General features: G+C 38.4%; 2 protein-coding genes and 1 pseudogene across 2 annotated transcripts; 2 read left to right on the forward strand and 1 right to left on the reverse strand.

The window, feature by feature from the left end:
* Window positions 1–141: 141 nt before the first annotated feature.
* LOC104612039 (putative apyrase 7) lies at window positions 142–7,236 on the forward strand. Its single transcript, XM_010279346.3, has 4 exons — window positions 142–297; window positions 394–458; window positions 959–3,160; window positions 6,732–7,236. Exons 3-4 carry the CDS (start codon window positions 1,195–1,197, stop codon window positions 7,028–7,030), a joined length of 2,265 nt encoding a protein of 754 aa, XP_010277648.1. The 5' UTR covers window positions 142–297; window positions 394–458; window positions 959–1,194; the 3' UTR covers window positions 7,031–7,236.
* Window positions 7,237–12,288: 5,052 nt separating this feature from the next.
* Window positions 12,289–15,017, forward strand: LOC104612077 (U-box domain-containing protein 21 pseudogene; annotated as a pseudogene).
* A 6-nt stretch (window positions 15,018–15,023) lies between these two features.
* Window positions 15,024–20,546, reverse strand: LOC104612038 (pectinesterase 2-like). The gene is made up of 2 exons (XM_010279344.3): window positions 19,670–20,546; window positions 15,024–16,557 (listed from the first exon to the last, which is right to left on the reverse strand). The coding sequence occupies exons 1-2, from the start codon at window positions 20,544–20,546 to the stop codon at window positions 15,869–15,871; spliced, it is 1,566 nt and encodes a 521-aa protein (XP_010277646.1). The 3' UTR covers window positions 15,024–15,868.
* Between the last annotated feature and the right edge of the window lie 3,423 nt (window positions 20,547–23,969).

Genomic DNA, 23,969 nt, shown 5'->3' on the forward strand with positions numbered 1-23,969 from the left:
CTGATCAATCTACAGTTTTTCTAATCTTGGGAATCGATGGTCTAGCTTTGCTTAGCAGGTTAGTAACCTAGTCCTGGTTCTGTGGTATCAGATGGCAAACAAACTGCAAACTTAACGTCTCTGGTTGGTAGTCCAGAGACCAGAGCCAGAAGTGTCCGGCTGTCCGCCCGTGGAAAAGGTCCAGCGGTCTAATCACTTGGCACGACCACGTTCGTCACGAGAACGACATTCCCGAGTTCTTCTGAAGAGTTGTCGAAGTGGAGAGACTGGACACAGAACAAACAGTCGGGGTGTCTAGTAGGATTTACTCACTTTTTTCTTATATTGTATTAGATTTATTCATTCCTTTTTGTAAATATTTTCGTTTCATTCTTCTACTGACCCGGCAACCAGATTCCGACGAATCGACACAGATCCGATCAGATCTCAGCTCGTTTTGGTTAACTCATCTCCGCGAGGTATCTCTCCCTCAGCCATTTCCATCTGGGTTTTATTCTTTTTATCTATTTTCTGGGATTTTCTCATGCAATCCATGTAAATATCGTTCAATCTTTGATCCTCTCTGTCTTATCTTTCTCTCTCTAGTGTAAATTATGTTTATAACAACTTGGTGGAACTGGCTTCTAAGTTGTGGATGTTGATTGATATTGTATTGCAAGCAAACTTCTAAATCGAGCATGAAACATGAAACTTGGCTTGAAATCAATCTGTAATCTGGGTTGGAATCAACATGTATTCAATTTGTTTTGGAACAGAGCTCGAACATGGGTTTGAATCTTCGTTTGTATTTGGTTAATTAAATAAGAAAGTTTTTTTTGCTGAGTGAAGTCAGCAATCTAATTTTCTTTCGAGTAATGTTGAAATGAGATTCCATGACTGATAAGTCTGATAGACTGATAGTGAGGGGGAGCTGTATTAATTATGTTGTTAATATGCTTCTTTGATCGAATTATTGCAGGTTTCATGCATCATATGTAACTGGTGGTAACTCTATGAGGACAAGGGGTAAATGTGGAACATTTTTCAACTCTGTTCTCATCACCAAATCCCTGATATATGATATGATTGGCAGTATTATAACTTCAGTTTCTTTGTATTTGACCATCAAAGTTCTAAGATGAAGTTGCGTAATTTTTCTAGCAAGTGAAAATTGCATTGGCATTTGACAGAATTACAGAATTCTTTTCTGCTATAATGAGTCATAAAGTAGCTCCTCATTCTATGAATGCGTCATCAGCAACGGCAAGGTTGTTGCCTTCTGCAGCTTTAAATAATGACTCCAATTTAGTTATCCCTGGACACAGGAACAATTTGAGACTTTCTGCATCCCTTCAAGATTTTTCAATGTACAGATTTAATTCCGAAGAAGGTGATTTTGATCCTGGAATTAACCAGGATGCATCTCAAGAAAAATTGCTTCACCCCCTACAAAGGGAAAGCATCCAAACAAGTTTTGCAAAGGAGAGGGCCTCACCAGGATTCCCATTTGTACAGAAGAAATGGGTGCGAGCAACCATGGTTATTGTTTGCCTGATTTTATTCTTTTTCTTTATCTTTTTAGGTGCTAGATATTTTAGTACTTTTTGGTCTGAAAAAGCATCAAAATATTATGTAGTACTTGATTGTGGAAGTACTGGAACTCGGGTTTTTGTATATCAGGCATCTATTGTTCACAGGAAAGATAGCAGTCTCCCTATCATCTTGAAATCACTACCTGAAGGAAATCAAAGAAAATCTATGTCACGAGTTGGGCGTGCCTACCGTCGAATGGAAACTGAGCCTGGACTTGATAAGCTGGTCCATAATATATCTGGGTTACAAGCAGCAATAAAACCACTTCTTTCCTGGGCAGAGAAGCAAATTCCCAAGCATTCTCATAAGAGTACTTCACTATTCCTCTATTCAACAGCTGGAGTTCGAAGGCTACCAACTTCAGAGTCACAATGGCTTCTTGATGAAGCATGGTCTATATTGAAAAATTCATCATTCTTGTGCCAGAGAGACTGGGTTAAGATCATCACTGGCATGGAGGAAGCTTATTATGGATGGATAGCTCTTAATTATCACATGGGTACACTCGGATCTGTTCCAGAAAAAGCAACTTTTGGGGCACTTGACCTTGGTGGTTCATCATTGCAGGTTACCTTTGAGACTAAAGATATCATGCATGATGAAACTAGTTTAAACCTAAGCATTGGAGCCATTAATTATCACCTCAGTGCCTATTCTCTCTCAGGCTATGGTTTGAATGATGCCTTTGACAAATCTGTGGTTCATCTTCTTAAGAGGCTCCCTGGAATTACTAAGGCAGACCTAATTAAGGGTGGAATAAAGCTTAATCATCCATGCTTGCAGTCTGGGTACAAAGAAAAATACATCTGCTCTCAGTGTGCTTCATTAAATGACGAGAGTGGAAGCCCTCTGATGGATGGAAGCAGTATGGGGAAGAAAGGAAAACCTGGAACATCTGTCAACCTGATTGGGGCTCCACAATGGGAAAAATGTGGTGCACTTGCAAAAGTTGCTGTTAATTTGTCTGAATGGTCTGATTTAAATCAAGGCATGGACTGTGATCTGCAACCTTGTGCTCTTAGTGATAGTTTACCTCGCCCAAATGGGCAGTTCTATGCCATGTCTGGATTCTTTGTGGTTTTTCGTTTTTTTAACTTGACCTCAGACGTCACTCTTGATGATGTACTGCAGAAAGGCCAGGAATTCTGTGAAAGAACATGGGAAGTTGCAAAGAACAGTGTTGTGCCACAGCCTTTCATAGAACAGTATTGCTTTAGGGCACCATATATTGTATCTCTTTTGAGAGATGGTTTACACATTACGGATAGCCAAGTGATTATTGGTTCTGGTAGTATTACTTGGACACTTGGTGTTGCTTTATTGGAAGCTGGTGGAACATTGTTTCTTAGGATGGAGCTCCACAACTATCGGATACTTCAAATGAAGATAAATCTACCCCTTCTTTTTGTTCTAGTTTTTATCTCATTGGTCCTTTTTGTTTGTGCTTTATCATGTGTTGGCAATTGGATGCCAAGATTTTTCCGCAGGACCCATCTCCCACTTTTCAGGCATAACAGTGGGACTGCTACCTCTGTTCTTAGTATTCCATCTCCGTTCCGGTTTCAGCGCTGGAGTCCTATCAGTTCAGGTAAACTCCATGACAGAATTTGTGATCCTTTCACTCGGTGTTACAAGGATTACCTTCTCAAAAAAAAATGTATATGGTATTTTATATTTTATATAATACCTGTTATATGCTTAAGAATTTTAGTTGTCTATTTGTTATTAATTTATAAAATCATCTTTACTTAGAAGGGAAAGGGAATTCTAGATGAAGAGTGGTGTTCTTATTCTGCACCTAGATCGGATTTTGTCTAATCAACACATTTTCTTTTCTTTCTTCTTTTCCTATAACAAAAATAGGGGTTCAGCCCCTATGCTTTTTGAATTTTCTTTTCTTTCTTCTTTTTCTTCTCATGAATATGTTGATTTTCTATACTTTAGCATGAACTTTATACTTTTCTTATGAAAATTATGGATAATTATTAAGGAAATATGGTTATGGAACCTAGGGAACTACCCTAGGATATATGTTTTTTACTTAAAAAAATCCATCACCTAGCCTCCCATTGGTGCCTTGAAAACTATGGTGTGTGGATTTAGAGACTTGCTTGGGATCAAATTCAGTCCTTTAATCAATGTTGAATGATAGCTTCTGAGTTCTGATTGCTTGTCTCACATACTTGATTGCTGTTAGTGGCTGAGCTCAAAACTTTGAGAGAGAAGACAAGAAAAGAAAAAAAAAAAAACAAAAAGGAAAAGAAAATCAGAAGTTTAAATGGTTTTCAAAGGATGTACAGGTTGAAAATCAGAAGGAAAAGATGGGAGTTAATAGACAACAACTTTTCTGGGCTTTAAAGTAATTTGTATGGGGGTGGCATAGCTGAGGCTATAAGCTTCCTTGAATGTAACCACAACCTCTTGTTGTACTTTCTTTTACTTTTGAATGAAATTTTCATTTGTGTTGCTGATATATAAAAAAAAAAAGACAAGAAGAGAGAGAGAAAGAAGATAAGCCTGGTAATCGCTCCTAGGGTTCTTAGTAGGGGTATCAATGGACCACTGGTTTTGGATTGGACCCTGTCCAGACTTAATGGTCAAAGTATTTATTGGATTGGACTGGGCCTGGTCCATCTGTAATGGATTTATATTGGATTGGGTTGGATTGGACAAATATCCGGTCCATTCTAGAAGATAAGGATACAGGTGTCAATAGACCAGGTTTGTGTTGAAACCAATCTAAATCAAAACCAATTTGAACAGAATTGATGGTCTAGACATTGAATTGGACTGATCCAAAATGGTTCAGAATATTCATTGGATTGGATTGGACCTGGTCCATCTGTAATGGACTCATATTGGACTGGATTGGATTGGAACAAATCCGGTCCAATTGATATCCGGTCCATTATGTTTAAGTTATAAATTTTATTTCAGTTTTTATTTGTAAACAATGTTAAAAATTAGGATTTGAGGTCAACAAAGGGGGTTTTGGTGAAAATAGTAGGGCAAGGCATCTTTGGCACCTTGGGACACATAGATCTTGAAAAGTTACCCAAAAAAAAAGATCACCCCAATCAGACATCTAAGTGCAAAGTTATGGCATCTGGAAGTTTACATATGCATTTAGTGTGCAGCTTGTGAAAAGTTGCTCCCAATCCTTTAGCTAGACTGCCAATCTCCCTTAGATTAGTCCTTACTTGGTTCTAGGGTCTAGGGGTCTACCCTACCCGAATTGATCCAATGAACCAGCCTTGGTTGGCCTTGGAACTGAACTTGCCTTGAAATAAACCCCAACATACTTTTGAGGATGTGAATATTTGAACCCAAACAATCATGGTTACAAAGGCCATGGTCTCACATGAACCCAAACACTCAAGTGATCTGATCATTTGTTTCCATTTTAATATTTGAATGTGTATAATAAGTAATGTAAAATGTGATACTTACAAAATCGAAATTACAATTATAAGTTTTGAACCATATATTAATATATTATGATAATCTACATATTAAATTACTCAATTTAATCAGTAAAGGTAATATAAGTTTTAAACTATGTATTATATATCAAGTTTCTAAAGAACATGTTTCTTTCTTTTTTTGAAGGGGGAGAGTAAAGAAAGAACAAGTTCCACAAATAGATTTCTTTTTTTTTTCCTAGTCAAACAAATGTTTCTTTTGGCCAGTGTTTTAAAAGCGCAAGGGCCATTTTTTGCTCGAGGTGCGAGGCACACGCCTTTTTGAAGCAAGGTGCAAAAATGCAAAAAAAAAAAGCTAAAAAATTAAAAAAAGCCAAAATTTTCAAAAAAAAAATACAAAATATTAAACACATTATTAATTAAAAGTATAAACTTAAATTTTAAAATAAATGTTTTAAAAAAATATCTCAAATATAAACATAACATGTAAAACATATTTAAAATGAAAATTTAAAAATAAAATCAATAATAACATATAAAACATATTCAAGCATGTAAACTCTTTATTCTTCTCCTCAATTGCATTATTTCAAATAGCTAATGTGATATTAAACGTTATGCATTCCTGATTCTATGAGCCACCTTTGTACCAAGCCCCTTGAGGCAAGCCCAAATAAGCCCATATTAAGGTCTTAAATTCTTAATCCCTATAAAAAAAGGTTTTATAACAAGAAAACTCCAGGGAATCCATCATTAGACACAAAATACCAAAATCAATTATAGAAGTACCCTTTTTCTCAACAAGAAGTGGAGAGAGAGAGAGAAGAATTGTAAAAAAAAAAGAACATGAAAACTCCATCCTTTTCTTTCTTTTTCTCTTCCTAAAGCCCTTAGATCTTATGTTTCAATGTTGAAATCATTTTTTTGTAAGTAATTTTGAAATCATTAAACAAAACATAAATAATATAAGTAATATATGATAGGATGTATGGGTGAGCATGGGTCGGTTCGGTTCGGTTCCATAGCAGAACCTAGAACCTATAGGGGGGTCAGTTCTAGGATTTTTTGGAACTGGAACCTACCCTGGTTTCAGGGTCAGTTCTGGCCTTGGTGGTTCTGGGGTCGGTTCCGGGGAAATTTTGTTCAACACTTTTGAATCATTACTAATTTATTTGAAATTGCAATGAACATCCATCATGAAGCTTTTTGTCCTTTCATGCTTTCAATGACCATGTTAATGCTAATATTCTACAATTCATACTTGAAATGCAAGGACCAGACCATATCTGAAGCAAAATAGACAATTTCAGGTGATCATATCAAACCTCGTGTCAGGGTTGCTCCATTGGGCCTTGGTGCAATGGTTGGGTTGCTCCATTGCAACCTAGGTGACCAGGGTTCAAATCTTGGTAACAGCCTCTCTATATGTGCAAGTGTAAGGCTGTTACATCTGTCCCTCACCAAAACCCAAATTGGCAGGAGCCTTGTGCACTGGGCTGCCCTTTTTATCAAACCTTCTGTCAGGGTTTATTTCTCTTTGTTATGAGTAGAACTCATATGTGGTCTATATTACATGAAAACACACCCATCTTTTGTTTTACACTATTTATTCATTTATTTTACCAAAGATTATTTGCTTGTTTTAACACATGCATGTGCATGCATTCTGCAATCAGTTGTAACAAGTTCTTCATTCAAAGTCAGGCTTTTAAATCAATCTCAATTGTGTTCTTTCAGGAGATGGGAGGGCAAAGTTGCCATTGAGTCCTACCATTCCACAGTCCCGGCAGAGGCCTTTTGGTTTAGGACATGGTTTAGGAGGCAGTAGCATCCAGCTCATGGAGTCTTCTTTGTATTCACCAACCAGCGGCATCTCACATAGTTATTCCTCAGGTAGCTTGGGGCAAATGCAGTTTGACAATGGGGGAAAAGGTTCCTTTTGGGCCCCTCGCAGAAGTCAGATGTGCCTCCAAAGCAGAAGATCACAGTCTAGAGAAGACCTTAATTTATCATTGGCTGAGGCACACATTGTCTAAAATATGCTGACTGAGAAATCGTGGTAGGAGCACTTTTTAATTTTTGAAGTTGTATTAAATTCTAGAAATAGAAATCCCAAGTTCTTCATAAAGGCATTTTTCCTTTTAAAATTCAAGTCATTCCTTTGTACCATAGAGCTCCCACATTAGTTTTGGTGTCCATTGACACAATAAAATGGGATCTTTTGAGTTTTTTTTCCCTGAAATAGAAGTCCATCTATTCTTTTATGTACGAGGCTGAAGCAATCAAGGGTTCTAAGTGAAAATTAGGTTCCATTCAATCTAGGATAAATCTTATTAAATCATCATTAGATTTACTGCTTCTGGGACATGCATTTTGCTTTGAGGATAATGCTGATCCCTCCATTATTAATTTAAAGGTAGTCTATTTTCACCTTATTTAGCTAAGCTGCAACTATTCCAAAAAAGAAGAAAAAAAGTTCAATTTGTAGTAAAATTTTATGCATTTCAAGAATGATTTCTTCATATGCTCCCAGTGTTGCAGAAAAATACTTTCTAACAAAAGTGCGCTTTTCTACTGCTTAAAATTCAGGTTGTACATTATGTTCCTTCTTTTCTTTTTTATTATAGATCATTAACTCCTTGTTGTAACACCATTCATATTGTTTTTAATAAAGATCCTTTGACCTTTGGGTTATTGAATTTTGGAAATCTATCAGGTTGGAGTTGGACCTATGTGATTATGACGCAACTTGTCTGTTCGACGGAAGATTCAATTCTGCCTTTTCTTCAATGTTGAGATACAATATGGCGATCCATAATTAGAGGATAAAAAAGTCCTTCCCTTTCTAATCTCTCCCAATCAAGGGGCCTTTGTTTTTAAAAGACAGATAATACACCAAATCCTCATTGCAAATGAGAGTGTGGAGTTTAAAAAGAGGAGAAAGGAAAAAGGGCTAGTGTGTAAGTTGGACCTGGAGAAAGCTTGTGATTTGGTGGATTGAGATTTTTTTCTAGAAGTCTTAAGATTGAGAGGCTTTGGAGAGAGGTGGTGTAAATGGATAAAGGTTTGTATATCCTTCTGTCATTATTCCATATTGGTCAATGGAGTTGCTAAAGACTTCTTTCCAGCTAAAAGGGGCCTTTGACAAGGTGACCCCCTATCTCCCTTCCTTTTCACTCTAATGGAAGATGTATTTAGTGATTTGATATCAAGGGCTGATGCGAACAACATGCTACAAGGTTGGAGAGTTAGGGGGAATGATGTGGTGGTTACCCATCTGCAGTTTGCAGATGATGTTGTTATCTTTTGTGAAGGGGAATGGGAGGAAATGACTATTCTACAAAGGTTGGTAACACTTTTTGAAAAGGTCTCCAATCTTAGAGTAAATTGGAGCAAAAGTTGTGTAGCAAGGTTAAATGAAAAGAGATGGGAGGTAGAAAGCCTAGCTAGACTATTGGGTTGTGAGGTAGGAGATTGGCCTTTACAGTACCTTGGACTTCCCTTGGGGGTGAACCTGAATTCTGATAGCTTTTGGGATCTGGTAGTGGAAAGGTTTATAAAAGGGCTTGTAGGTTGGAAGAGAAACTACATCTCTCTAGGGGGTGGAATAACCTTAATAAAATCAACCTTGACTAATTTGCCAGTCTATTACCTCTCAACCTTTTAAGATCCCCACAAAAGTGGCCAATAATCTGAAGAAATTGATGAGAGATTTCTTGTGGGAGCTAAGGGATACAAAAAATGATCATTTGGTAAAGTGGGAGGTGGTGTCAAAGAGTAGGGATAGTGGAGGCTTATGAATAGGAAACATCAAGCTGAGGAATTTGACACTATTGGGTAAATGGTTGTGGAGGTTTCCTTTGGAAAAAGAGAACTTATGATACTCTGTAATTGCAAGCATTCATGGCATGACAGACAATGGATGGGATGGTCTTGATCCTAGGGCAACACGGTTTTCTCCTTAGGGGTGTAAATAGATCGGATTCGAATCGGACCAAGCAATATCTGAATTTGAATTCGTTTAGAAATTCCGATATCCAAATTTGATTCGATATCCGACGGATAAAGAGAATTAATATCTGAATTCAAATCCGATTAAATATTTGAATATTCGATTCGATTCGGATTCAATTAATTAATTATTTTAGATAATTAATAAATATATAAAATAAATATATTATTGATATACAATATATAAATATATAAATTATTTATATAACTTAATTATTATATATAAATTATATAAAATATTTTATATATTATATATAAGAATTAAATAATCGGCTGAATTCGGATATTTATCGAATAGAATAAGGTCATATCCGAATTCGAATCCGATTAATTATTTGGTAAGAATAGGATATTCGAATTCAATCGATTAGATATTTGAATTATCTGAATTCTATTTGATTATGTCAAATATCGAATTCGAAATCGGATTTTCGAATATTGTTGACACCCCTACTTCTCCTTGAAAAGCAATTCATATTTCGCTACCTTCTTTCCTTCCGCTGGTCAGGTATGATGCTTGTGCTGGTAACAAAGTACGTTTTTGGGAGGATGTTTGACTTGGGGACACTCCTTTTAAAGATAGATTTCCACTTCTCTATTCCTTATCCCTCAATAAAGGGAGAGTGATATCTTCTGTGCATGTTAATGGAAACTTCTGAGTCCTAGGGTAAAGGGAATCTGAAATAGGCATAGTAGATTATCTCATCTCCCTTCTTGGTCGGTGTCCCCTTCTGGCTCATTTACTTGTGCTTCTTTTTTCTCCACCCTCCTTCATTCATCGAACCCAATAGGTTCTTTTCTTATAGAGAAAGTTTGGTGTATATAGATCTGTTCATGGGTCGGGTAACCCGATGGCCTGGCCCGCACCCCGGTCGCGCTTGGTCATGTAATTAGGCCTATGGGCCTGACCTCGGGCCTAACACAGTAAGCTCGACTGTGTTATGGGTCGGGCTCAGGATTTGTCAAAAAAGCCCGACCCGAGCTCGGCCCGGCCCGACTCAGCATTATATATTTTATAAAATACATAATATGTATTTTATATATTATATAAAATATATAAATAATATAATATTTATTGAAATATATATATATATATTTATAATTTAAAATATACATTTTTTATTTTATTTTTCTTTATAATTTCTCTCTCATTCTCTATTCAGCCACTTCAATAGTAGTAACAACATGGGATAAATTTCGAGCTCGGGCACAGGCTCGGGCTTTGGGCTTTTTATGAGGGTCGGGCTCGGGCCCAAGTTGTAGGCCCATTGGTCGGGCCGGGTTCGGGTCGGGCCTTAGAAAAATATGTTAATACAGAGTGAAAGCCCGGCCCGACCCGGCCCATGAACAGGTCTAGTGTAATCCTATACCTCCAAAAATAAGAGCTTTTTGTTGGGAGGTGGTGTTCCAAAAAATCAATACTTTGGGCAATTTACAAAAAAGGAGGCTGAATCACTGCCTATCTTCACATGCTTGTTGCCTTTGCCCTTTTGCTTCTTTTGTGGGGAATTGGTTTTCATCCTTATTTGGCTGTAGGTGGACCCCTCCCTTGGATGCGACAAGCCTCTTTAACCCAAGCTTCTTCTTACTACCAAAGAAAAGGTGTAAAGTGGACCCCTCCCCTGGATGTGGCAAGCCTCTTTAACCCAAGCTTCTTATTACTATCAAAGAAAAGAGGTAAAGTGATGTGGAGGGCAACAAGAGCGGCCATTCTTTGGTCTTTACAGGAGGAAAGAAATAGCAGAATTTTACAAGGGGTACAAAAATCAACAGAACAAGTCATTGACTGTGTAGCCATCAAAGTTATACACTGGTTGAAAGTTAGTGGCTTATTCAAGGACTTTTCAGTGGATGATATACTTGGGGGGTGGTTAGGAATGGCAAATTCCTCAACTAGAAAACTTCTATTTTAGCCTTGTCAGACACCTGTAGCACAACAAAGGGTAAAATTAAACATTAATGAAAGCTCTTTGGGTAATCCAAGACCCTCTGGAGCTGGGGGAGTTTTCAGGAATGGGGAGGGCAGAATGGTGACACTATATTCTAGTCCCATAGGAGTGGGTGGTTCTTTCAGAGCTGAAATTTTGGCTCTCCTACAAGGCCTGAGATTTTCTAAGTAAAGGAGATTTTAGAACTTTGAAGCGGAAGGGGATTCTAAACTGTTAATAGGGTGGTTATAGACAAAAAGTTTGGGTGTAAGAACTTTTAGAGAACAAATAAGGGAAATAATCTACTTTGCAAGGGATGCTGGGGTATTATTCAAATGGGTAAGGAGGTCAGCCAACTTAGTGGTAGATAGTTTGGCAAAGTAGGGGACCTTAGGGAAAATTTCTTTTGGGCTGTATTGTAATTCTTGAAGCTGATAGGGGTTAACACTCATATTTGAGTGATTGACAGTGTACATTGTTTAACTGATATCTTTAATGAAAGTTACTGTTTCAAAAAGAAAAAGGCAATCCATAATTAACTCAAAATGTGGAAATAAATAATTGAGAAACAACTAGTTCGGATCTTTAAGCATTTTGTGGGTACTTTTTTGGAGCTCTATTGAATTATTTTTTCTTTGTTCAAATAATATAAATTATAATTATATAAAATATATTAATAAAATATTTTTTTATCAAATTTATTATACTATTTTATTTAATTATTGTATATATAAACAATTGTATACATCAAAATTTATATAAAATTAAAATTTTATTTTTATTTTTCAATTTTTTTAAATAAATAACATTAGCCCGGTCCACAGCCTGGCCTGACCTAAGTCTCAGCCCATGGACCAGCCTAGCCCATGGCCTGGCCAAGCCCGGCATGGGCCCGCGCGGGCTCGGGCCATGGGCCATGCCGGGCTGACCCCCCAAAATATCTCAAGGGGGGGAGGCACGGCCCAACTTGCACTTTGCATGGGCCGCATGCGGACCATGCCATGTCAGCCCAGCATGGCCCATTTTACTCCTCTAATTCCAAACAGAGGTTTAGATATTGGGAACTATCCGAAACTCCAACATTGTGAAGTTAATGTGTTGTATTTCCGGTGAGAAATCAACACTCCTGGCTTATGAGTTCATGGAGAACTGAAGCTTGGATCGATGGCTTTCACTTTTCTTTCTTGTAGTGAGAATTTAGAAAAGAGCATGAAGAATAAATAGAAGAAATAAGATAAATAGGGCCTAAATCTAGGACCTGCAATAGTTCCATGGAAACTGAGATTTTATCATGTGGGGTTCATAGTAATCTGCTGCAATCTCGAGCTAGGTGCCCTTTACAGCTTGAAAAAACATATGGTACAAGTTGATGAGCACACAAAAAAAAAATCTATTATTGGTTGAAATATTTATTTTTTTCCCTAAATCTGGGTTTGAGGGCAACATATATTTTGCTAAATCTACATATCTATGGTTAATTTCTACTTTTTTTTTTTGGATTTATAGATCTCTTATAGTAAGTTATTCTAGAATGTAAGCAAGTTTTAAGTAGAGTGGCTGATGTATTGTGTTGGGTCCACTTTGTGTCTTGGGACTTATTTGTTACAGTCCTATTTTATTTACCAGCCTTTTATTTTTTTAATTGGACAAGGAGTGAGGGAAGGCTGAAGTTGCAATTACTTAATGCGTTGGTAAAATCTTTGGCTTACAAGTGTGAGAACATGGGCTGAAGTCTAAGAGTGATTAATTTGCTCAAAAGAAAAAGAAAACCAAAGTTAGTCCATACCCAAGGTTTAAAGTATCAAAAACGTTATGGGTATGTTAAAGGTAAATTGAAGAGACGGGATATGCCTTGGATACATATAGATACAAACGGAAAATTAAGATACGTATAAATACTTTAATAAATCATAAATAAATATTAATATTACTAAATATAAGATACAAATGAGTTATTCATGCATAAATATAACACCTTTTAGAGGGTTTTATGAAAAAAAAAATATTATACGGGAACAGTGGATTGAAACTTAGCAACAACTACTCCACGTTTTACTTAGAAGCTTCTTGTCTGAAAACGAGTTGCTGCTTCTGGTAATGCGGCATATGGTTTTGTAATATCTGAGAAACCAGTAGGGATCTGATTGAGGATGGATGTTGCGGTGTGGCAGAAGCAACTACTTCCTTCTCCCCATCTCACTGGCCAATGTTTGTGCAATTTGTGCTTGAAAAGCCGGTGGCTTACTCGCCCTTGACATTAGGAACCTCCCCGATCACTGGTTTACTGTCATCGGTACATGGCAACAAGCATGCCTGTCCAACCTTTATATTTGCTTCCCTTTCCCCGAGATGGCTCGACACTGATCCAGGCTATCCAGCCACTCTCCTAAGCACCTTTATGGATACAAGATCACCCACCACTTGCTCAGGGTCGTCCAACAACCTCCACTACCTTCGACAACGATACAAGAAAAGCGATTAAGGTTGTCTAATTATTCATCGGTGTAAGTAGATCGGAGCAAGATATGGCATTAAGGTGGGTAGAGAAATCCATTCACACTATGTTCACATCCGACGACCCAATTTCCAGAATTCAAGCTTTCAGAGAAATCTGGCGCCTCACCAAGATGTCTCAAAGGTACCCATTTTTCTTCTCATCTCTAGCTTCTGCGATGGCTGAAAATGTGGCGGAATCCAAGCCACAGACAAGGACTGAGATAGAGATGGGATGGGGGAAGAGGTGAGGGAGGAACCCGTCCAAACCAAAGGCCGTAGGGATGAAATAGGGGAGAGGGACCAAAGGTGGAGGAGTCGATTGCTGCAATGAGTTGCAGCGGCGGTGATGAAACAGGGGAGAGAACGAAGGGGAAGAAGAACTGGTCACCGTGCTAGCAAGAACCAGGAGTAACCAAAAAGGCAACCTCGACATGGAGGTCACTATTCTGACTCATTTCCAATGGTCCATATCGCTTGAGCTGATGAAGGATCCGATCACGTTATCCACCGACATCTCTTACAACCGTGAGAGCATTGAGACATGGATTGAGTCTGGGAATCCAACATGCCTGGTTACCAATCAAGTGTTGAGAAGTTTGGACCAGATACCAAATCATGTCATACGGAAGATGATACATGACTGGTGCATCGAGAATCATCACTGCCGCCTCGAATTCGTGTAACCCCATTTGAGGTCTCACATATTCTTTCGAGGATTACGGATGCAGGTCGACATGGGACCAATTTGGGTGCCAGGAATTGGTGGTGGAGATCAAGAACCTAGGGAAGGAAAGCGAGCGCAATAAGCGGTGCACCGTGGCGAATGGGACGGGGCATGTTCTGGCTGCAACATTCGAGGCTTTCGCTGCGGCCTCATTCGAGAAGAACACCGATGTGCTAGAGGAGATCTTATTTGCACTCACATGGATGATTCCATTGGATTTAGAAGCTCAGTCTTACTTAGGATCCCCAGCTTCTTTACGTTGCATGGTATAGTTTTCCAAGTCTAGAGGTCTCTCAGGAAGGGGCCAAACCCCTCAACCTCTCCGATCACAACCCCCAAACCATGTTTGGCTATGGCAAATGAAAGTCATGTTTGGTTGTCTCTGTTGTACTGATTGTCCTAGGGTTCCAAGCAGGTTCGTCTACCCAAGGAGGGACCGTCTTTGGGTGGACATGGAAAGTTTATCGAGTCCCCATCGGGCAGTCCGGTGGTGAGGTTGTTGCCCTTAAAAGGATTTGGGATAACAAATTGGATGAGAAGTTGTAGAAAAATTCCAAGTAGAGGTGTAAATCGGGCCGTGCCATCTATGGCCCGACCCGACCCGGCATTATTGTACGGGCTGATGGGTGTGCTGGGCTTGGGGTTTCAAGTCAGTGGGTCGGGCTGACACAGCCCGCACTATCGTGTCGGGCCGCTTGTGGTCCCGAGCTAGCATAGCCTGGCCTAACCCATATATATTTTATATATTTAAATTATATATATATATATATTTATATATATTTATGTGTATATAATAGATAATATATTATATAAATTATAATTATATAATAATATATAGTATAAAATATATTAATAAAATAAACTATTTTTATCAAATTTATTATACTATTTTATTTAATTATTGTATACATCAAAATTCATATAAAATTAAAGTTTCAAGTTTAATTTTCATTTTTTAAATAAATAACTTTGGCCCAGTCCACAGCCTGGCTTGGCCCAAGGCTCAGCCCATGGACCAACCTGGCCTATGGGCCATGCCGGGCCGACCCCCCAAAATATCCCAAGGGAGGGAGGCACGGCTTGACATGCACTTTGCGTGGGCTGCATGTGGACCGTGCTATATTGGCCCAGCACGGCCCGTTTTACACCTCTAATTCTAGACAGAGGTTCAGATATTGGGGACAATCCGACACTCTAACATTGTGAAGTTAATGTGTTGTATTTCCGGTGAAAAATCAAGACTCCTGGCTTATGAGTTCATGGAGAACTGAAGCTTGGATCGATGGCTTTCACTTTGCTTTCCTGTAGTGAGAATTTAGAAAAGAAGGGAGTAAGCGAACAAGAGGGTACTGGTTGAATATGAGGTTACGGCAATGTGGCTTATAATAAAGGGATGGATGGTAATATTGGGTTTTAAAAAATTTATATGTCACGTGGTATTTTGAGAGAACATTAAGGGATAGTAATGATAAGGATAGAGTTAATCAATTGTTAGAAATAGTAGGGGAGTGATTTAAGACAATATATAAACAGCAAAGATATAGTTTATCAATTAGGTATACTTTAAGAAATTTGCCTAATTATTATCATTCATTCATAAAGAAGGAAAGCTTTAATGTTGTAGAGCCCACCCCGTTTAGTGTTGTGATGATTTCCTCTAATGTGTAATCTGGTAATTGGTTTCTAATTAAAGCTCTCGTTACTCGTTAGAGCATTCAAAGGCCGGAGGTGAATGGCACATTGGTGTCTGGTAGCCATGAATTACCGTCTATGAAGTTTCCTACGGTGAACTGTGATGCTTCAGCTGCACTAGTTATGACATGATAGCCACCCCATTTCACTCGGTTGGCTGTGGACGAACCCGGGCCTGTGTTCTGGAACTCCCCATAGTATAATGTATTCAGAGCAAAAGTTCCATTCCATTCCATCCAACCGGCCGGATTGATCAAGCTATCAAGAAACGTCTTGAGGATTACAGTTCGAGAATACAGCTGCCATGGCCTTCCAAGGTACGTCTCGACTGATCTCTGCACCGGCTTTAGGTCCGGAGCGGCTGTTATCCGAGAATTATGGATCACAATTCCGGTGGACTGGTTGGCGTTAAGTCGACCTTGTGCTGTTACTACGACGGTGCCGGCGATGGGCTTTCTGGCATAGATGTTACAGTCCTGTAGCACAGCAGCTGCATTTCCAAATATGAAATCAACTGTACCGTAAATATCACATTGCTTGTAGAATTGCCTGTTAGAGTGGACGTAGAGAGTGTCTTGATATCCTTCAAAACTACATCGGTAAAATACTGAGGCGTCCGACCCCGAACGAAGCGCCACTGCTTGGTGGTTCTGCGGTCCGGCAGTGTTCTGGAATGTGATGTCGCGAGCGATGAATCCATCTCCCATAACCGCTGAAATCAAGTTTTATTTCAGAGAATTGGAAAAACTAACTAACTTCATTTCGGAACAATATATATCATTAATACGCAAAATTACCAAAGCAACAACAACAGACACTAGGGCCAAAACTATACCAGAAACGCCACCAAACTAAGAACAACCAATAAACAATGAAAACCCACCATGAAACCCCGTGTTTTCGAGAATCCATTTTTTTTTTTTTTTTTAAATAAAACAACTATTGTTTAAAGTTGGATACACCTCTGTCACACACAAAGATGTATTAATACTTTGAACCATGGAGTACTCCCAAAACCAGCTCAACAACCTTTACACAGTGACCTTTCTTCTCATGCCACCTCTATCCCTTCTCCGGAAGCTACTAACTCCTCCGGTTTGAATTTTCACCACCACATCTTGAAAGGAGTCGGCCAAACTTTTTTGTTTTTCTATACCCTGCAGGAAGACAATCTAAACCATATGTCAAATGACCAATTTGAATCGTCACTCCCAGAGCTTTAGTCTTTAGCTGGTCCCAATTTAAACTTTGATTTTGCACAAGCTTTGAAGTCAGTCAAATTTTTTTGCTTTTCTATAATCTGGGTGCATTTCTTTTGTTTGTTTTCTCACTTTGTTATTAGTATTATCCATATACACCTCCTACACCCAGCAGGAAAACAATCTAAACCATCAATAATGACCAGCAACCTGAATCATCACTCTCAGAGTTTTGATCTTCCCCTTGTCCCAACTTACTCTCCTTTGATTTTGCACAAGCTTTTCGGCTTATCAACTCCAAAAGGCTTCCTAAGCCTCAGCCCCGACTCCACTCATAGTTCGATGGAATCTCAGTCATTGCATACTTCCCCTCTAACTAGATATCTTCTCTCTCACCTTAATTTATGGTGTAGTTTCTGCCTCGTAGTCATAATCATCAATGTTATTCCCCTTCATTGGTACTAGTCGTCGAGACCTGTGGCATGCACAGCTTTTATGTCTAGTTTATTCTAGAATTTTTTGGGGTTATCTAGTTTATTGATCATAATTCAAGTTGGACTTTAGTGAGATTGGCTAATATGCTATGCTTTAGATAAATTTATATTTCTTTTTGTATTTTGATGTTAAATTTTTTTATTAATGTTTAAAATTTTATGGTTTATAATTATTTTTGTATATTTTTAGGTAAGAATATTTTTAACAAAATATTTTTTGGTTTATAAGTATTTCTGAATAAAGTTGGTTAAGGGTAAATTTGGTATTTAAAGAAAATTAATGCATTACATGAACATTTTTCTATTTCGGATGTTAACCAAAGGAAAATATCTGCACATTTTTCAAAACAATATGGGGGAATTTTGTTAAGGTCAAAACATATATAGGGGAGGTTCATAGGATTGTTAGAAAACACAAGGAGGTTTTTATAATTTTTCCTATTTCTAAATAGAAGTTGATTTTAATTTGACTAAACTATATCAAAGGTTAATGAATTTTTATTAATCCTTATTAAATTTAATGAATTATATTACATTTTTTAATGGAATTTGTTCATTAGTAAAAAATAATATAAAACTAATAATTGTTAGATAATTTTGTATTAGTTTTATATTAAATTTATATGGATAATTAGTTTTTAATTAATCTTATTACATTTTGTTCATTTATTTGTTTTTATTATATTAATATAAATATTTTTATCAATAATAATTAATATTTTTTATCTTATTTAAGTATTTAATAAATTATTTTTACTATGGTTAATTAATTTCTTTTAAATCAAATGGAATATAAATAGATTATAATTTTTATGATATTTTATTCAATGTTTTCAACTCGTTGTTGACTTAGATGGTTAAACCATTTGAACCATCACTTGGCTTTATTTTTAATTCTAGATTTCCTAAACCCTACTATTTTGTCAAAAACTGTTGATTTGGCCAAAACCCATTCAACCTAGACAATTGAACCATTGATCCTTTTGATTTAGTCATTGGGTCATGGGTTACAATATACAATGTATTGAAAACTTCTAGAGGATATAACTTTGTGCTCAGTTATATATCTAATTGGGATGATCTTTTTCATTTTGGGTAATTTTTCAAGATTTTTGCAACCTCACTATAAAAAAAAACTCACTTTGTAGTCTCAAATTTCAATTTTCAACTCTTTTATTTATAAAAAAATAAAAATTAAAATGAAAGTACAAAATAAACCTAAAATAATATACACACAAAATGTAATTATATTATATCATATTATACATATACAGTGGATGATGTATCATTGTTTGATTTGACCAACCCAAATAATTGAACCGTTGACCCACATGACCTAAAAGGCTAAAGGCAAAAACTATTCAGCCTCCCAGTCAATTTTTAAAACAATGGTTTTATTTATTGAGTGAACTAAATAATATTTAGGGAAAATTCTGGATTAGTACCCTATACTTTGGGTTTAGTGCCACTTTAGTCCTCGAACTTTAAAACATGACAATTCAGTACCTGAACTTTCAAAATGTGTCAATGCAATACTTACCGTTAACCAGTCGTTAGGTGACATTTGAAAAGACACAAATACCCTTCAAATGTCATCTAATTTTTTTTTATTAACCATCCAAATATTGATAAAAAAATGAACAGTCGCAAATCCTTGATTCTTCCATTCAAAAAAGTTGGGGTGACCAAAATGCCCACTGAGACATGAGCCCAATTTTCTTGAATAGAAGAGGCAAGTGCTGTGAGGTTGGTAAAGGGGCCCTCTGCGAGGAGCAAACCTAAGGTGGCCAAAGAAACCATTGACAATTAGACTTTGGATTTTCTCCTTAGAGAGTGTACCTCAAACCAACCTCACAGGACATCCCAGCCATGCATTGCTGTTGCGATGGAAGATGTTCTCAATGCATGCCTGTTGCAATGCACAGTGCACGTTTTGTGAGAGAGAGCACCTCACAGCGCATAGCAGCCATGCATTGACAGCATCTTCTCGTGAATCACAACATCAAATACCGTAGATGTTCTGAATCCAACCCTGGACAGGCCTATTTCAGTTTAATTAAGCTTTACATCTAAGCAAGAACAGATGAACTTAACCTAACAAATTAAAGGAAATTAAGCTGGTTGAACTCACCAATTGTAGCAGAATTGAAAGTGGTGGCGCCACCCCCAACGCTCATGCTTCCGGTGATTACAGTCTTTCCTATGCCATCACCGGTAAACATCATATTTGGGGTGTAAACCTGCATATGCTCCTGATATATCCCTGCCTTCATATGTACAACATGCCTGCGGCCTGGCCCCACCCCGGACGGGTTCCACTTTGCCACTTCGTTGATTGCCTCACTAACAGTCTTGAAGTTCCCTGACCCATCTTGTGCCACCACAAGATCTGCCTTCCAAGCCAGAGAAGTTCTCTCCATCTGCAACAGCTTTCGATCTCTGGGCGATGCCCAAGTAGGGAAGCCATCGTCAAATGTTTCTTCCTTGGGCGGTGGCTTGTTGATTGCAAGGGCGTTGATAATTAAATTGGAGACATTATTTGACACAAGAGAGAAGATGTTGTCCGAGACACCAAGCTCCATGACACTGGTGCGGCATGTCTCGAGGTTGGTGAGAGCCGTGCTCAGCCATGTCTGCACATCATAATCAGTGCACATGGCACAAGGGTTGACAGTGAGATTGAGTCGAGCTATGGTGTTCTGGTAGAGCTCAGTGCAGTCTGCCCATGCAGCCTTCTCACGCCCATTGCTGAACTTGGGCTCATGCAACCTGTTATTGCTTTTAGCTTGGATTGCTTGGTCCAAGGTAATTTGCATTGCCAATTTCTTGAAATCTGAGTGACTTTTGAGGCCGGAAGAACGAGAGTCGTGAGCCATGTAGTCCTCGCAGTATTGGGGATAGGGTGTTTGGCTGCACCATGTTTTTATGTTCGGAGGAATGTCGTCGGAAAGTGACAGTGAAACAAGGACAGAAATCAAGACAAATGTTAGCAACTGATGGAACGCCATCTCTCTTCTTGTTGTCCTTCTTCTGGGTTTGCTTGGGGCTGATCATGTCTCTCATGGAGCCCTTTATATATATCCAGAGAGAATAGTGTTATAGCAGTAGACTTTAAGAGGCTGACACTATTTTTATACAGACAATAGAGATATTATGAGGTAGAGATTGCTAGGAACAAAATGCTAGGCACATTAATTGCACTCCACAGTCCACACCACTGTTTTTTGCCACCTGTGTTTGACACCTGAGACACGTCCCAAATGTGCCAAAGTAGTTGATGGGCATTAAGGAGTGGAGATCTGCTAGCAACATAATGCTGGGCATATATAGAACGTGTATGCATGTTTGATATCCATAGCTCTATATCATAGAAAATAATAAAAATAGAGTGTTCAGCCCCCAGATTTCTTTTTGAGATACGGGGGAGATTAAATGACTGAGATATATTTATTGTTGAATGGAATTTGCTTTTAATTGCTCAAGAAAATTAAGATTGGTTTGGTAGATTTCACTTCCATTTTTATACTTTCTTTTTCATTTCCCCTCATAGCAGGCTACGTGTGACCATATTTGTTACACACTTGTATGTCCTTAGCTTCAATCAGAAATATGTACATTATGAATTTATTGTAAATGAATAAAGTACACATTTGATTAATGTTCCTGTATTGTGTTTTTGTGTAATACCCTTAAACTGGACACTTAATGAGACTTGTATTAGTTTAGAATGTTCACAGCCATTGGGTAAGTCTGGGGAGATTTATCCTGCCAAGGCTAACACTGGTGTGCTGCCAATTGTTGGGGTGGTTTGTCTCAGCTACCAGGGTGAGACCCGAAGCACATGTAGTGTAGGATTAATAGAACCTTTGAACCGGACCAGATTTCCAGTATTGCCCTGGACCTTGGAGATAGATGGGCAAAATTGGAAAGTTACACTTGACCCCTAGATTCGATTATGATACTACACTAGGTGTCTGATTGGCTGTCTTTGATGTACCAATCAGTGAGATCCTTAGCGGGGGTCAAAACCTGGGTATGTTGGGATAATCCGAGAATTCATTTGAGTGTGTGATCATAATGACAGGATTAGCCCCTTTGTCGGACAAAGGTAATGATCAGGGATGCACTCTCTCTGATGGAAACCAAGACTGCCAGCAACCGATTTCAATTGTTGAGATTTTGTTTTGCAAAATATATTTATATAAAGATATATATATATATATATATATATATATATGTTATGGTTTCGAAATGATTTGCAAAAGGTTTTAATTCCCGGGATCCATGTAAGCAGAGAGTGCAACACTGTTCCTTGTAGTCGAGGGAGAGGTCCTCCTTTGTCGGGTAGTGTTTGATCATTATGGGCTGAGAGGTTAAGTGTAAGACCATTGAGGATAATACCTGATGGGCTAATCTTGCATTTGCCCACAGTCCCTGGGTGTTACAAGGTGGCTTGGCCCAGGGACCACTTAGGGTAAATGTTGGGCCCATAGAGCCCAAAAGATGGGTTTCAGGGGGTGCACTATCCATAACAGTGTATTCGGCCAGGCCTTGTAATAAAGGCTAGGCTGGGCTGAACCTATGTGGCTGATGTGTAGATCAATGTTTGGGTCCCACGCCATACAAGGAAACCCAACTGGGCAGCAGTTTGGAAGGCTAAGTGAGTACATAACCTTGAATGGGCCTTAACCCCATTTCGAATTGGGCTGATTTGATCAATCAATTAAAGGGGGTGAATTCTGAGATGGATCAGCTGATAGGATTGGGCCTAGACCCTATCCACTGAGATGGATCTGCAAAATCTCTCTTGCCGCTTCCTTTCTACCGCCGCCATTACCTTCAGTTCGATCTCCAGTTCTTGGGAGAAATCAAGATCTGATCTTGATACCAATCTTTTGAGAAAAGATTGATTGGAGCTATATTCACAAGCCATCCAATTGATTCTTGCGAAGGGTCAAGTTCTTTTAAAGAACATTGCTGATTCTACTCCATCCTGCACTGTGCCATCTTCAGTGGGAGCAGTCTTTGGATCCTTCCTTCGGCGTGAACCCCTCCATTGGGAGATACTAATTCTCCGTATCAGGTACATCCTCCCTCCTACTCCTTTTGGTTCAGATCTGGTTTGGTTCATGGTTCAAGATTGATCATTGAAAAATATTTTTTTCTAAAATAGGGAATTCGATTCCCTGCAAAGATGGGGGAAATTTTTTTGAAATTCGCCCAGTCCATTCCGCAAGACTTGGGCGTCCATGTGATGGATATCCCATCCCTTCAATATTTTGGTAACTCTCACAGCTCTCTCCCTGTTCAAAGTAACGTAATTTGATCAAATAACGAGGCTATAAAGGATGGGAAGTTTGTCCATCTTTGAAGACATGAAAGACCTAGTGGGCCAAATTTTAGAAATTCAAAGCTAGACACGTTTGTGAGGCTATTCAATGTGCAGACTACTTAGTTAATACTAGTACTAGCGGAGTAATCCTTGCTGACATGGGAGTGATACTGGACAAAATGTCTGACATTTCATCGAATAGAGATCATGTTAACAGAAATTGAAAAGAGCTTTTTTTTTTTCCTAATGTATACCAAATAAGCTCCAACTGAAAGAAAGTGTATTTTAAGAAGCCTGAGCAAATACCAAAACTTATATTCTAGGTCATTAAAGCCCTGGAATCAAAATATGGAGTTTGAGCAAAACTGGGAAAGGCATTAGAACATCCATAGGAGAAGCATAAGCCTAAGCTCTAAGTTGGTCTCTTAAAGAGATTGAGATGAGTAGAAGAACAGTAAGCCCTTTGAGCTCCCAAGTTCCATATATTAATTGCATGCTCTCCTGTTGAGAAAATTCAAGTTCACCGGAAAACAAACTGCCAATGGATTGTGAGAGTTGAACAATTGGGTTCTAGATCACGTGGAATCTCCTGCACTACAAAAAAAAAGACTTTTAGTGGCAGTAACTGCTGCTAGAGACTTTACCGGCAATCGGCAAACAGCCGCTAAAAGAACTGTCGGTAAAAGTTTCTAGCGGAAATTTTATGGCTACCGGTATAAATAAAAAATTGCCACTAATAATAAACCGACTATCGCTAAAAGTATTTTTGGCGGCAGTCAATGACATCTTTAGCGGAACTCGTGACTACTGCTAAAACCATATATATTTCTTTTCATATAAGTTTTTGATGATGCACAATCCGGTCGGTCCTGGCTGCCGGTTACCTCACCTCTGACGAGATTGGAGGTGCCTGAAACAAGGAAGAAAATGGAGACTTCCGGGGAGGAACCCGGTTGGAACACTCCGAAGCTCAAGTTAGTGCTCTTGAGGAGGCAAGGGAAATGAGGAACTTTAAGACCAGAAAGCGCAAGAATCACATACCTCATTCTTTGAGAGATGGGGGCCTTTTATAATCACCCTGTACACTTACTTCCATACC

This window comes from Nelumbo nucifera, chromosome 1 (assembly GCF_055504915.1).
Source record: "Nelumbo nucifera cultivar China Antique chromosome 1, China Antique-T2T, whole genome shotgun sequence".
In the NCBI taxonomy this organism is placed as follows: Eukaryota; Viridiplantae; Streptophyta; class Magnoliopsida; order Proteales; family Nelumbonaceae; genus Nelumbo; species Nelumbo nucifera.

What these genes read in the sequence shown, in the direction of transcription:
- LOC104612039 (XM_010279346.3), top strand. Translation starts at nt 1,195, where the DNA reads ATGAGTCATAAAGTAGCTCCTCATTCTATGAATGCGTCATCAGCAACG. An exon ending in CTGGAGTCCTATCAGTTCAG is followed by an intron (nt 3,161 to 6,731) that starts GTAAACTCCATG and finishes GTGTTCTTTCAG; the next exon opens with GAGATGGGAGGGCAAAGTTG.
- LOC104612038 (XM_010279344.3), bottom strand. Translation starts at nt 20,546, where the DNA reads ATGGCGTTCCATCAGTTGCTAACATTTGTCTTGATTTCTGTCCTTGTT. An exon ending in TTTCAATTCTGCTACAATTG is followed by an intron (nt 16,558 to 19,669) that starts GTGAGTTCAACC and finishes ACTTGATTTCAG; the next exon opens with CGGTTATGGGAGATGGATTC.